Source organism: Hyaena hyaena, unplaced genomic scaffold, assembly GCF_003009895.1.
Source record: "Hyaena hyaena isolate Hyena2069 unplaced genomic scaffold, ASM300989v1 scaffold_317, whole genome shotgun sequence".
Taxonomy (NCBI): domain Eukaryota; kingdom Metazoa; phylum Chordata; class Mammalia; order Carnivora; family Hyaenidae; genus Hyaena; species Hyaena hyaena.
This window is the reverse complement of record NW_024080950.1, coordinates 28,461-41,286: the sequence shown is the minus strand read 5'-3', so window position 1 is coordinate 41,286 and position 12,826 is coordinate 28,461. Positions and strand designations below refer to the sequence as shown.

The following is a 12,826-nucleotide window of genomic DNA, read 5'->3' as shown; positions in this document are numbered from 1 at the left end:
GGGAGACACAGAATCTCAAGCAGTCTCCAGGCTCTGAACTGTCGGCACAGAGCCAGACACGGGGCTCGAACTCACAAACCGTGAGATCATGACCTGATCCGAAGTCAGACGCCCAACCGACTGAGCCACCCAGAGGCCCGTAAAAGGTGATTTTATTAAAGCCAGAGGACAAGACCTGTGGACAGAAAGAACTGCACTGGGTTGGGAGGAGTGACTGATTATATACTTATTTTTTTAATGTTTTATTATTTATTTCTGAGAGAGAGAGAGACAGCGTGAGCAGGGGAGGGTCAGAGAGAGAGGGAGACACAGAATCTGAAACAGGCTCCAGACTCTGAACTAGCTGTCAGCACAGAGCCTGACGCAGGGCTCAAACCCACGAACTGTGAGATCATGACCTGAGCTGAAGTCGGTCGCTTATCTGATTGAGCCACCCAGGTGCCCCTGATTATATACTTTTAAGTTAGTGGGGGTTAGGGATAGTGTAAGCCTCTAAGGAATTGGGAAGCAAGGCTTTCAGGGGCTTGAGGGGCTAGCTGTTGTTAAGATAAAGGTTACTTTTAGTCTTTAATAAAACAAAAACGTCAAGGAAGTAAGACAGCCATCAGTTGCTTGAGGAAGGCCATGCGCTGCGTGTTCCAGGTGTCTGCAAGCCGTACAGAGATTTAATTGTAGCTACATTTCTCTTGCCTTTGTTTCCCTCATCACTCTAAATATGAACGTAATATAATAAAAAGCATAACCAAGAGGCTAGGTAGGGAAACAGAGTCCCAGAAGCCCAGGCTAAGGGTGTTGCCAACCCCTCAGCGCAGCCCTGGCCCCTGCCATTGAGGACCGGACCGTGTTGTTTCCTGCCCACTCTCCAGATTCGGTGTCTGTGCCGCAAACCCTGGGGATGTGCCGCAAACCCTGGGGATCCGCCGCAGGGCTTAGCATTCACATATATCAAGTAAGACAGTTCCCAAAGTTACTTAATCGTACACCACACCTTAGGCAAAGGTGTTGCCCGCGCATCAGACTAACCATACCCCAATACGAAGGCGTCAGCTGTGGGCTCTATACGAAGGCGTCAGCTGTGGAAAAGAGCCCCGAGAGTCAGGGCGCCAAAGATGCTTCTGTTAGTAATAAGGATGAACGGAACGCCCCCTGCCGCTGGCCCTGCGCTTAGTGAAGGGAACAGTGTACCTGGACCACGACAAAGCATCGGTCGCACAGGCCACGCCCTGAGTGCAAGGCTGGTGATGGATTCGGGGAATAAACAGCAAGTGGTTGCGCAGCGCCCAGCTCAAGGTCTGCATCTGCGAGTAGGGGCAGCTGAGGCGGGGGAGGAGGAGGGGAGTCGGATGTGCATGTTGTGCTCAGAGACTCTGACTTCATCCTGGGGAGCAGAGGGCCCTTCAAGCCTTTCAAGAAGTCGGGGAGAGAGAGAACTAGGTGCCAGGGTGCCATCTCCTGGGAAGCGGGACGACGGTGGGGGTTCAGCAGGCCACCCCAGCGGCAGTGCGGAAGGAGCGAGGAGGGTGGATTCAGAAGATGTGAGCGAGCCTTCAGTTACTGGGATGAGAGCATCCTTTCTGGTTTGGGATGCAGTTATTTCTGGAGGCAGGAAGACGGGTGGGCTAGCTCTATGTGTAGCCCGAGATCCCGTGTCGCCGCAGAGATGTTTACGGTTTCTGACCCACGTCTGTCTGGTTGTGCTCCCTTTGGCTGTGTAGACGGACTCCTCCAAAAACAAGGGCTCTTTTCAGTGCAACGGTCCACCACCTCGCTCTCCCTGCCCTAGGTACACTGGTCGGAATACCGGTTTTCCTTTTTACACAGGAACCCTATGTTCTCTGGTCAAAATGTTTCTCAGCACATATAAATCTTTCTGTATACACATTGGCAATACATAGAAGCACATCGTGCATTTATTCTGTAGTCCTAAGGGTGAGTAGATGTTAGGATTGGCGTTTTCTGCTCCTGGAATTTTTTGTTCTGAGCAGTAAAGACATTTAACCATCTGTTTATGGCTTTAAAGTGAGTGTTCTAAGTGGAGCCTATGAATAAATACATGAATCATGAAGGATATATTGAAGGGGTATTGTCAGTAATAAATTGCTACTGTACATCTTTTTCAATTGTTTTTGCAGTATTAAACAAGTCTAATGTAATCATATGGTATTTTTAAGGAATTAAAAAAATTTAATGTTAACTGGATTTTTATCTGAATTATATCTTCTAGGAGAGACTAGGGTATAGGATTGCTTCAACTGCATAAAAATCTTTTTCCTTAGAGTAATTTCTACCCATAATTTTAGTTACTTATGGTTGATATGTACTTAGTACTATATTGTTACAAAATTATTGTTTTTTTATAATGTTTATTTTTGAGAGAGAGAGAAAGCATGCAAGTTGGGGGGTTGCAGAGAGAGGGGGACAGGATCTGAAACAGACTGTGCTGACAGTACACAGCCTGATGTGGGGCTTCAACTCCTGGACCGTGAGATCATGACGTGAGCCAAAGTTGGACGCTTACCTGAATGAGCCACTGAGGTGCCCCACAAAATTATTTTATTTTGATTTTAATTTTTTGAAAGTATTTATTTATTTTGGGGAGAGTGCATGCCGGGGAGGGGCAGAGAGAGGGGGTCAGAGGACCTGAAGTGGGCTCTGTGCTGACAGCAGAGAGCTGATGCTGGGTTTGAATTCACAAACCTGAGATCATGGCCTGAGCCAAAGTCGGACACTTCACCGACTGAGCCATCCAGGTGCCCCACAAAATTATTTTAATAGAAATGGAATGTTGGAGGGGCACCTGGGTGGCTCAGCCGGTGAAGTATCCGACTTTGGCTCAGGTCATGATCTCATGACTCCTGAGTTCAAGCCCCACATTGGGCTCTACTGACAGCTCAGAGCCTGGAGCTTGCTTTGGATTCTGTGTCTCCCTCTCTTTCTGCCCCTCCCCTGCTTACACAGTCTGTCTGTCTCTCTCAAAAAGAAACAAACTAAAAAGAAATGGAGTGTTGGATTCATTGTTGAACTGAAATTTCAGAAATACAAATTAAGTTGAAATTAGTATTTTTCAAAGCTCATCATATTATCTTTTCCTCTAGTTAAATATTGTAGATGTTTACAGATGCTTTTATTCACCTAGCTCTTCTGTAAGAACATGAATTTATTTCCTCCTACCTACAGGACACTGGCTTACTGGTTCTAGAGATTTCTTTTCACAAGACTTCATTTTTCTGATGAAATATAAGAATTCAAATAGTTTCAGTTTGGCACACATGTGTAAATTAAATTATATAGCATTTTCAAAATACACTTTTGCTCAGTATTAACATGAGAGTAGCAGTTGGAACAAAGACTCCATTTGTCAGTTTTTATTCCTTTTACTTGTACTTGAAATCCTTTAGAGAGTTGAGTAAATTTAAATGTAAATAAAACGAAACAGCCAATGTATTTCAACTCAGGGAACTGGTTACAGTGTTATTGCATAACTTCATATCCAAGAATGCTAATACCTTTTCACCTTGGTTTGTGCTTGACTTTGTTCTTGGGTAATTGCTGTTGCCTTGGTAGTCATCAAAGGGGACCAGCAAAGGAGATTTAAATGAGAGGAATTTGCAGGGGCTCACACTACACAGTCTGCTGTGGCATTTGAGGTGTTGACTACCTTTTTAAGTTACTATTTATCAGGTTACTATTGAGCTGTCCTTGAGTTGGCTCTACCTGGTAGGTCTCTACTAGCCCTGAGTAGTTGGTATTTGAACTTACTGACTAGTTTTAACTTTTAATAAAAATCTAAGCAGAAATGCATGCGTTAATAATCACTAGGTATTCCTTTCTCTTTTGTAACATACAAACATTTTTGCATAGGGGACGCCTGGGTGGCTTAGTTGGTTGAGCGTCTGACTTCGCTTAGGTCATGATCTCGCGGTTCGTGGGTTCGAGCCCCGCGTCGGGCTCTGTGCTGACTGCCAGCTCGGAGCCTGGAGCCTGTTTCGGAGTCTGTGTCTCCCTCTCTCTCTGACCCTCCCCTGCTCACGCTGTATCTCTCTCTCTCTCCTAGAAATAAATAAAAATATTTAAAAAAAAAAATTTTTTTGCATAAATGCATGCGTATAATTGTATACACTATGCCTAATTCATCTGCTCACTAAAAGAATTTCTAGAATGTAATGGATGTTAAGAAAAGTGTTTTTTTAAATACAGAGAACAAACTTAGGGTTGATGGGAGGTGGGGGACAGGGGAAAGTGGGTGATGGGCATTGAAGGGGGCACTTGCTGGGAGGAACACTGGGTGTTGTATGGAAGCCAGTTTGACAATAAATTATATTAAAAGAAAAAAATTTTTTCATTCTATAAACTGTTGTATCTATACCTATGAAAATCATCCAGAAACCAAACATAGGAAAAAAAGCCACAACAATCTTTGCTGACTGAGCTTTTCCTTTGTGTTGATTGCTACATATGTACAAACCTGGGCATGTTGGCTTTATGTACCTGAGTTTGTGGATTTGCTGGATTTGCTGTTATGATTTTGCCTGAGGTGTTAGCACCATTTAAACAAGGCCATGAGAATGTGGAAGATGAATGTTATTTATCCTTTATTTTAAATTTTTATTGAGCTATAATTAATATACAGTGTTAATTAATTTCAGGTGGACAGTTTAATGATTCAGCAATTATAGACACTACTCTGCTCATCACCATAAGTGAACTAATCCTCTTTATTTCACCCATCCCCCAAACCACCCTAAGGAAAAAGAAAACCCACTCCCCAAACTTGGTGATGTGGAATTAGAGACTAGAAAATAATCATCGTAAAAGAAAGACAAAAAAAGAAACTACATCACAGGGACATCTGAGTGTTTCAGTAGGTTAAGTGTCTGACTTCAGCTCAGGTCATGATTTCATGGTTCATGAGTTCGAGCCCCATGACGGACTCTGTGCTGACAGCTCAGAGCCTGGAGCCTGCTTCAGATTCTGTGTCTCCTCTCTCTGCCCCTCCCTGCTCTCTCTCTCTCTCTCTCAAAAATAAATATTTAAAAAAAAGGAAGCTACCTTAAATACTTAAAAAAAATTTTTTAATGTTTTATTTATTTTTGAGAGAGAGATAGAGACAGCATGAGCAGGGGAGAGTCAGAGAGAGAGAGAGAGAGAGAGAAAGAGAGAGACACACAGAATCTGAAGCAGGCTCCAAGCTCTGAGTTGTCAGCACAGTCTGACACGGAGCTCGAACCCACGAACTGTGAGATCATGACCTGAGCCAAAGTTGGATGCTTAAATGACTGAGCCACCCAGGTGCCCCGGAAACTACCTTACATACTATTTTTACTGCTTCCAGTGCTACTCTTATAAATGATTTCAGCTAAAAACTGAGATGCTTTATATTTAGGGCATTAAGAATGTGTTATTATTTTTATTGCTGTCATCCATTATGGTTAGTTATGACTTTTGATACCTTTTTGATAGAAAATAAAATTTGGTACACTAAGCTTCCAGACTGGTGGGCTTGCTGACCCATTACTTACGCTGGTGTGGTCTAAAGTGTAGGGTGGCAGATGGCAGGTCTGCCTTGGCGTGTCCCTGAGAGAGCTCCCTGGTGTTTGGGACAATTAATTCATCATCATGGGAAGGCTCACCAGGAAAAGAGATGTTTCTGAAGCCAAAATTTGTTTTATATAAAATAATGGTGCTTTTTTTTTTTTCTTTTAGATTTTGGGGTAAGTGCATTCTTAGCAACAGGGGGTGATGTTACCCGGAATAAAGTAAGAAAAACATTTGTTGGTACTCCGTGCTGGATGGCCCCTGAAGTCATGGAACAGGTAAAGAATACATAAATAAATAAAATATTAAAAAGTGATGTTTTTGTATCATTAAATACACTAAAATTTCATTCAAACCATTCAGTTTACTAGAATGCATCATGTAATTCAGATTTAATTCCTGATTGCTGAGCCTTAGCAAAGTAATATCGAAGTGGTACATAAATGCTATAGACTCCTGACTTCAAGCTGTGTGACCTGCCAATTTTATAATTGTGTTTTTTCCTGGTTCTTTTTTCAGGTGAGAGGCTATGACTTCAAGGCCGACATGTGGAGTTTTGGAATAACTGCCATTGAATTAGCTACAGGAGCAGCACCTTATCACAAATACCCTCCTATGAAAGTAATTACAATTGGAAATGATATGTTGGGCTTGAAATAGGGTTTAATAGAATCGGTTCTGTAATTCTTTTAAACATAGTCATTTTTCTCTTAGACCTGAGGAGAATTAATGGAGGAATGTAGCCAAGTTAAATGTTGTCTGATGTTCTCAGTGGACAAAATAGGACACAAGCGGTACAATTCCCAGCTTTGAAGCTCGCTTTGACATTCTTAGCACAGAACTGTCTGAAGAGTGTGATTGGATTGGTGGATGGAGATTGAGAACTGTGACACATGCTGGTCATTACTCCTCTGAGAGCAGAATACCCCGGACCTCCAAGGAAAATCTAAAAATAGATTATAGTGTATCATCTGCAGATGGATTTCCCCAAATGATCTGTAACATTTCACCCATGTGCTCATACTGTCGTATTGGTGATTCATCTGAAATAAGTGAGCCCAGTGTTTTTAGGCAACAACCTACATCTGGATACTGTTTTCAGACTTTCGTTACTCTTTTTTTTTTTTTTAAGGTTTTATTTATTTCTAGGAGAGAGAGAGAGAGACCGCGTGAGCAGGGGAGGGTCAGAGAGAGAGGGAGTCACAGACTGAAACAGGCTCCAGGCTCTGAGCTGGCAGTCAGCACAGAGCCCGACGCGGGGCCCGAACCCACGAACCGCGAGATCATGACCCAAGCGAAAGTCGGACGCTTAACCGACTAAGCCACCCAGGCACCCCTTTCGTTACTCTTTTAACTGGCCTACATCATTATTTCACTCAGTTCTGAGATGGTAAATCAGGGCTGTTTTACCTGATTAGATTTTATTTGGGGGCTGAAATAGTTGAGTGAAAATTATAAAAGTATTTTACGGAGAGTACCGTCTGTATTTGTTTCAGCTTCTTCCTAGGAAAATGCTGGAAATTTTTATGAGGATAAAAAAAAAAACAAGGATAAAAAAAGTTAGATAATCTTACTGATTAAAAAGTTAATACATTCTTACTGGAGAAAATTTGGAAGTCCAAATAAGAATAAAGAAGAGAATAATCATTCATAATCTCACCAACCACAGACAATCCCTGTTAAGGTTTTAGTGTAGTTCATTACATTACTCTTTTCTCTATATACATATTTTTAACATACTTAAAGTCAGGGTGTGTGCGTGTATACGTACCTGCTTTTGTTAGCAGAAAATTTAAAGTTGAGATGTAATTAAAATGACCTTTCAGAGAAAAAAGCACTAAAGTGACTCAGGACTTTTACTTCCATCGATTTTTCTGTATTATTTTTTTTCTTTTTTCTTGTTTCTTTTCTTTCCCCACTCCTTCATGTTTCCCATCCGGCTCCAAAATCATATTGCTGACCCCAGCCTGCTGTTCTGTCCTGCGGGGCTCTGTTTGGTCTTCACAGCTCTCCCACTTTCTTCTGTTTGCTGTTGTCTTCCACAAACAATAAATTGTCACTGTAATCCTTCATCTATTCACACATCTGAAAGTGTTTGAGAAGAGTCTTGGCATGTATAATATTTGCATAAATTAAGGCTAATTTATGCATTAATGAGGTTTATTCCTTTTAGAGGTCAATAGTTTATTACAAATTCTGCTCTTTTTTAAAGCAAGTAGTTTTGATGTTAGTGTGAACGAATGGAAGTTTTACCTTTTTGATTTGAAACTGTATTTCGATTTCGTTTTGTTCCCCTCCAAAAGCAGCGTGGCCTTTTGCTCTGGTTATGGTTTTTAGTAACTCATATTCTGGCTGTCTTTCAGTGTCTTACTGTCTCAATTTGGCCAGGCCTTTAAGCAATATTCTGTAAGTTTTCTCAGTTTAAAAAAAAAAAAAAAAAAGAGAGAAAAGGAAATCATGTGTTACCTTCTGGGATGTTGTGGATTTATTTTTAGGGTTGGCAGCGTGTTAACAGAAGGCTTGAGTACGGGCGATTCCTTACTTATGAATGACCCGTGCACATGAACTGTGGCTCTGGGCCTCCACCTCCCCCCGCACGTTCCCAGCCGGAGCCCGGGCCCTCGCTAAGGCTGTGCTGGAGCTACGTGCTCCTCTGGGCTGTGCGAGAGCCAGTTCCCAGAAGTTCTGTCCTGGCTGCTTTGGGAGATCATTCTTAACACACAGAACAGATTTTGTAAGTTCTGTCAATGGAATAACAAAAAGGTGAAAGGGCACACTGAACAGATTTGCAAAGGGAAATGAATACTTTCAGTCCACACTTTCTGGAAGGTTAAAATCATGGGAAAGCATGTTTGTACCTAAATCAAGGATGGTCTTTGTCAGAGATTATAAAGACCTGACTGTAGCAATTGCTGTACTGAGATTCTGTCTTGGTGTCTGTTTCTGCTGCAGGTGTTAATGTTGACTTTGCAGAATGATCCACCCACTTTAGAAACAGGAGTAGAGGATAAGGAAATGATGAAAAAGTACGGCAAGTCCTTTAGGAAGTTACTTTCCCTGTGTCTTCAGAAAGATCCTTCTAAAAGGTATGTCAAACTTAGTGGATGATAGTGGATGAGTTAACGACCTGGTTTGAATCACGACAAAGCGTTGTTTGTGCACGGGAAAAGGCTATATCAAGACACCTGAAAGATACTCCTAGTTCAAGAGAAACCCTGCTCTGGCCCCTGGTTTCCAACCTGTTCGTGGAAGACAGGGTGGGTCCAGGAGGGAGAGACGTGAGTGAGGATGAAGGAGAGGCAGAGGAAAATTTTTAATGTTCAGAAGATTCACTGTGTTTGTTAGGTGTGGGCTCCGTCATCAAAGGAAATGAAATAAAACAGAAATCAAAAGAAATTGGCACTGGCATACTCAGAAGCTGAGCTAATATTCTGTACTGTGTAGGTTGAGCTGACCTCTCAGGATTCGAATATCCTGCTAGCTCCAGTCTAAACCAGGCAGAGCTATTGAATTTTGCATGAGCTTCCTTTTAGTTGCAGAACAAGTTGTGCTGTTTAAAAGATTATCAGTAAAGAAGATTAAGATTTTTGCATTAGAAACATTAATCATATAAACAGGAGCAAATGGTTTGAAATCAACGTTAGTGTTTCCTCTTTATTCTTGGGTTACTGCCCTGCTCCATAGAGTGTCTGTTTTCTGAGTTTGTTTCTTCCTTCTTAATTTCTGTGACGTCGAAATATCCTGGCAAGTGATAATATAGTGCCATGTCTTTTATCACTTAAAGAAGAATGTGACATGAGGCCCACAAGCCTTGGCCTGGGTAGAGTCCCTTTGTAGAGCTAGGTTGTGTGTGGTACGGTGCCAGCGTACAGTCAGCCTGGACTACACACCCGGAGAGGCCTCTAAGAAGTTACTGGCCCCCTCCTCCACCCAAGGGCTCAATTTGATACTTAGATTTGAAAATGTAAATACTGGCTTCTCTCCCGAAGCTTTCTGTTTCAGGGAAGAGCCTTGCTTTCAGACGGAGGGATCCTTGTATTCTTAAATCCTTTATGAAACTTCAGTGTTTTCTAAATCTTTGCACACTACTCTGTTGTTTGAGTAGGAAACCCTACTCTCGATTAAACATAATTTCCATTTTGTTACCCATTCTTCGTAGCCACTATCTTCATTCCTTTACATTTTGTTGAATTTGCCTTGAATCTTTTCTTTATCAGTCACCATTCTCATGGAGATAGGTCTAAAGACTGCTATTAAGCATCTTGAAATTATTTATTGTTAAAGGGATAGTTGTTTTGTCACACCAATAGGCAATTTTTGCGGCAACATCTTAGTTGCCCTTACTATTTGATTTGTAAGGCTCGTTTTTTCCTCTGAAGTTATACTGATCTTTCATTGAGCTTACTTCTTCACTCTCCTGTTGGGTGAAAATGCTCTTAGATTCTAATTTTGTTCTGCAACACATGTTTGTCTTCACTTTGTATTTGGTGTCCTCTCCAAACATAAATTTTTGGCATCACCAAGGAAACAATTCGATCCTCCAAAGCCCAAGGAGAGAAGTACTTGTCTTTCCTGTTAGCCCTGCTTTACTGCAGATGGTCTTTGTGATTCTCAAACTGGTTGAGATCCCACCTAGTGGTGATGATGTGTAATGTCACCCAATTCCACCTCAGAAAAATACTGTAGGGTAGAAATGCTGGTATACTTAATGATACAACAATAGATTTCTTTAGGAGGTTTGTAACTTAGAATAAATTAGATTAGATTATTATACATTATATTTAGTGAGCCATCCTTGTTTCTTAATTATCTTTAAACTTCCCAGGTGTTAAATATATTATATGAGCTCAAATATCAGGTTCCCCCCACCTCACCAAAAAGGAAAAAAAAAAAATTCTCAATTAGAACCTTGCACCATATATTTGAATTCTTACAAAGTCTTTCCTTCAGAGTACACTTTTATAGGAACTTACTGATTTACAAAGTATTAATAGTTTAAGAGTTTCTTTTAGATTTTTTTCGTTATAACATAATCTAATCTCACTTGTGTAGTTGTCCTCTGTAACAAACAGAGAGTGTCAGTGGTACACCAACTTCTTAGGGGACTCTTTGTTTTTTAATTGAAGTATAAGTAACGTACAGTGTTGTATTAGTTTCTCGTGTACAATATAGTGATTCAGCAGCTCTATACAGTACTCAGTGCTCATCACGATAAATGTACTCTTAGTCTCCTTCACCTATTTTACCCATCCCTACACCCACCTTCCCTCTGACAGCCAGCAGTTTGTTCTCTGTATTTAACAGTCTGTTTTAGTCAGTTAAGCATCCGACTTCAGCTCAGGTCATGATCTCGCAGCTCGTGGGTTCGAGCCCTGCATCGGGCTCTGTGCTGACAGCTATCTCAGAGCCTGGAGCCTGTTTCAGATTCTGTATCTCCTTCTCTCTCTGAACCTCCCCTGCTCACGCTCTCTCTCTCTCTCTCTCAGAAATAAATAAAACATTTAAAAAAAAGAGTGTTTTATTTGTTTTTCTTGTTTTGTTTCTTAAATTCCACATATGAGTGAAATCAGGTGGTTATTTGTCATTCTCTGACTGACTTATTTCACTCAGCATTATACCGTCTAGATCCATCCATATTGTTACAAATGGCAAAATCTCAATCATTTTTATGGTTGAGTAGTATTCCATTGTATTCATACACCACATCTTCTTTTATCCATCTGTCTTATCAGTGGACATGTGAATTGCATCTATATCTTGGCTATTGTAAATAATGCTGCAATAAACATAGGGGTGCATGTGTCTTTTCGAATTAGTGTTTTCTTTGGTTTTCTTTGGGTAAATACCCAGCAGTAGAATTACTAGATCATATGATAGTTCTATTTTTAAGTTTTAGAGGAATCGCCATACTGTTTTCCACTGTGGCTGCACCAATTTGCATTCTCATTAACAGTGTGTGTGAGGGTTCTTTTTTTCCACATCCTTGCCAACACTCTTTTCTTACCTTTTGACTAGTCATTCTGACTGGTGTGTAAGGTCATTTATTTTTTTTAATTTTAATTTAATTTTTTTTTTTTTTAAGTAAACTCTACCCCAACATGGGACTCAAACTCACAACCCTGGGATTAAGAGTTGAATGCTCTGCTGACTCAACATCCAGACTACTCTTTCATTGTGGTTTTAATTTGCAGTTCCCTAGTGATGAGTGATGTTGAGCATCTTCAGATGTTGGCCATCTGTATGTTGGAAAGATGTCTGTTCAGGCCCTCTGCCCATTTGTTAATAGCAGCTTCTCAGGTGATTCTTTTTTTTTTTTTTTAATGAAATGGCATGGATGTGGGAAATTTTGAGGAAAAAAGATTCATGAAGTATGAGAATGGAAATAAACAATATTGTTGAATTATATTTAGGATGCAGTTTTAAAATATGTATTCATTACTAAGTAAGTAAACATTTAATTGCTACACAGTTAGTCAAGAAGCCATGACTATTTCCTGTCTTCTCTGCCTTTGCTTCTGTTATCCAAACACTCTTCCTCTATATTCCTCGCACCCTCCTTTAACACTTACTTGAAAGTCCCCATCTTCTTAGAGTTAGATAAATCTGGGTGGGATTCCTAGCTCTACTTTGTCATCATCTGCATGACTTAATTTCCTCTTCTGTAAAATGGGCCTAATAACATCTACTTCATAAGATTGTCATGGGAATGGAATATGATAATTCACTTAAAGAGGATAACATAGGGCCTAGAGGTTCCTAAGTATTCAGGAAATTAGGATTATTTTTCGCCATTTGCTGTTTTCTTCCTGACTGAGTGGATTTATTACAACTCTTTGTTTTCCTACAGTATGTTGAGGATATGTCTCTTGTAGCACTTACCACACGATGTAAATTTATTGATTTACACATCCAATTTTCTCATAAGTTTTTAAGTTTTTTAGAAGCAGAACATGTGTCATTCATCTTTATGACTTTCTGTCCACAGTGTTGGGTTTGTATTACATATTTGATATTTCTTGAGGAACTGGAGACAACTGGGAGCTTGCAATTTGGGAAAGATTTGGACTCCTTGATGAGTATTTCAGAAACAAACCAGATTCAAGTGGGTTGAGTAGTAAATGCAAGATTTTTTATAATTTTCATTGATTTCTTATATAGATCATCTATTTATAATCTAAAAGTAGTTGATAGGTACCAAAACGCTGGTCTTTGTTTTGTTTTTTTTAAAGTTTTTATTCATTTATTTTGAGAGGGAGAGAGAGAGCACGTGCATGTGCACGTGTGGGGAAAG

The 12,826-nt window shown here is 40.4% G+C and overlaps 1 protein-coding gene across 1 annotated transcript in view; it reads left to right on the top strand.

Annotated features, from left to right (window-relative positions):
* The window catches only part of STK39 (serine/threonine kinase 39), a 121,694-nt gene that overhangs the window by 95,876 nt on the left and 12,992 nt on the right, over nt 1-12,826 (top strand). Inside the window, exons 6-8 of the mRNA XM_039248792.1 lie at nt 5,704-5,813; nt 6,055-6,156; nt 8,488-8,621. Coding sequence (XP_039104723.1) covers nt 5,704-5,813; nt 6,055-6,156; nt 8,488-8,621 — 346 coding nt within the window. The remainder of the gene's footprint in view (nt 1-5,703; nt 5,814-6,054; nt 6,157-8,487; nt 8,622-12,826) is intronic.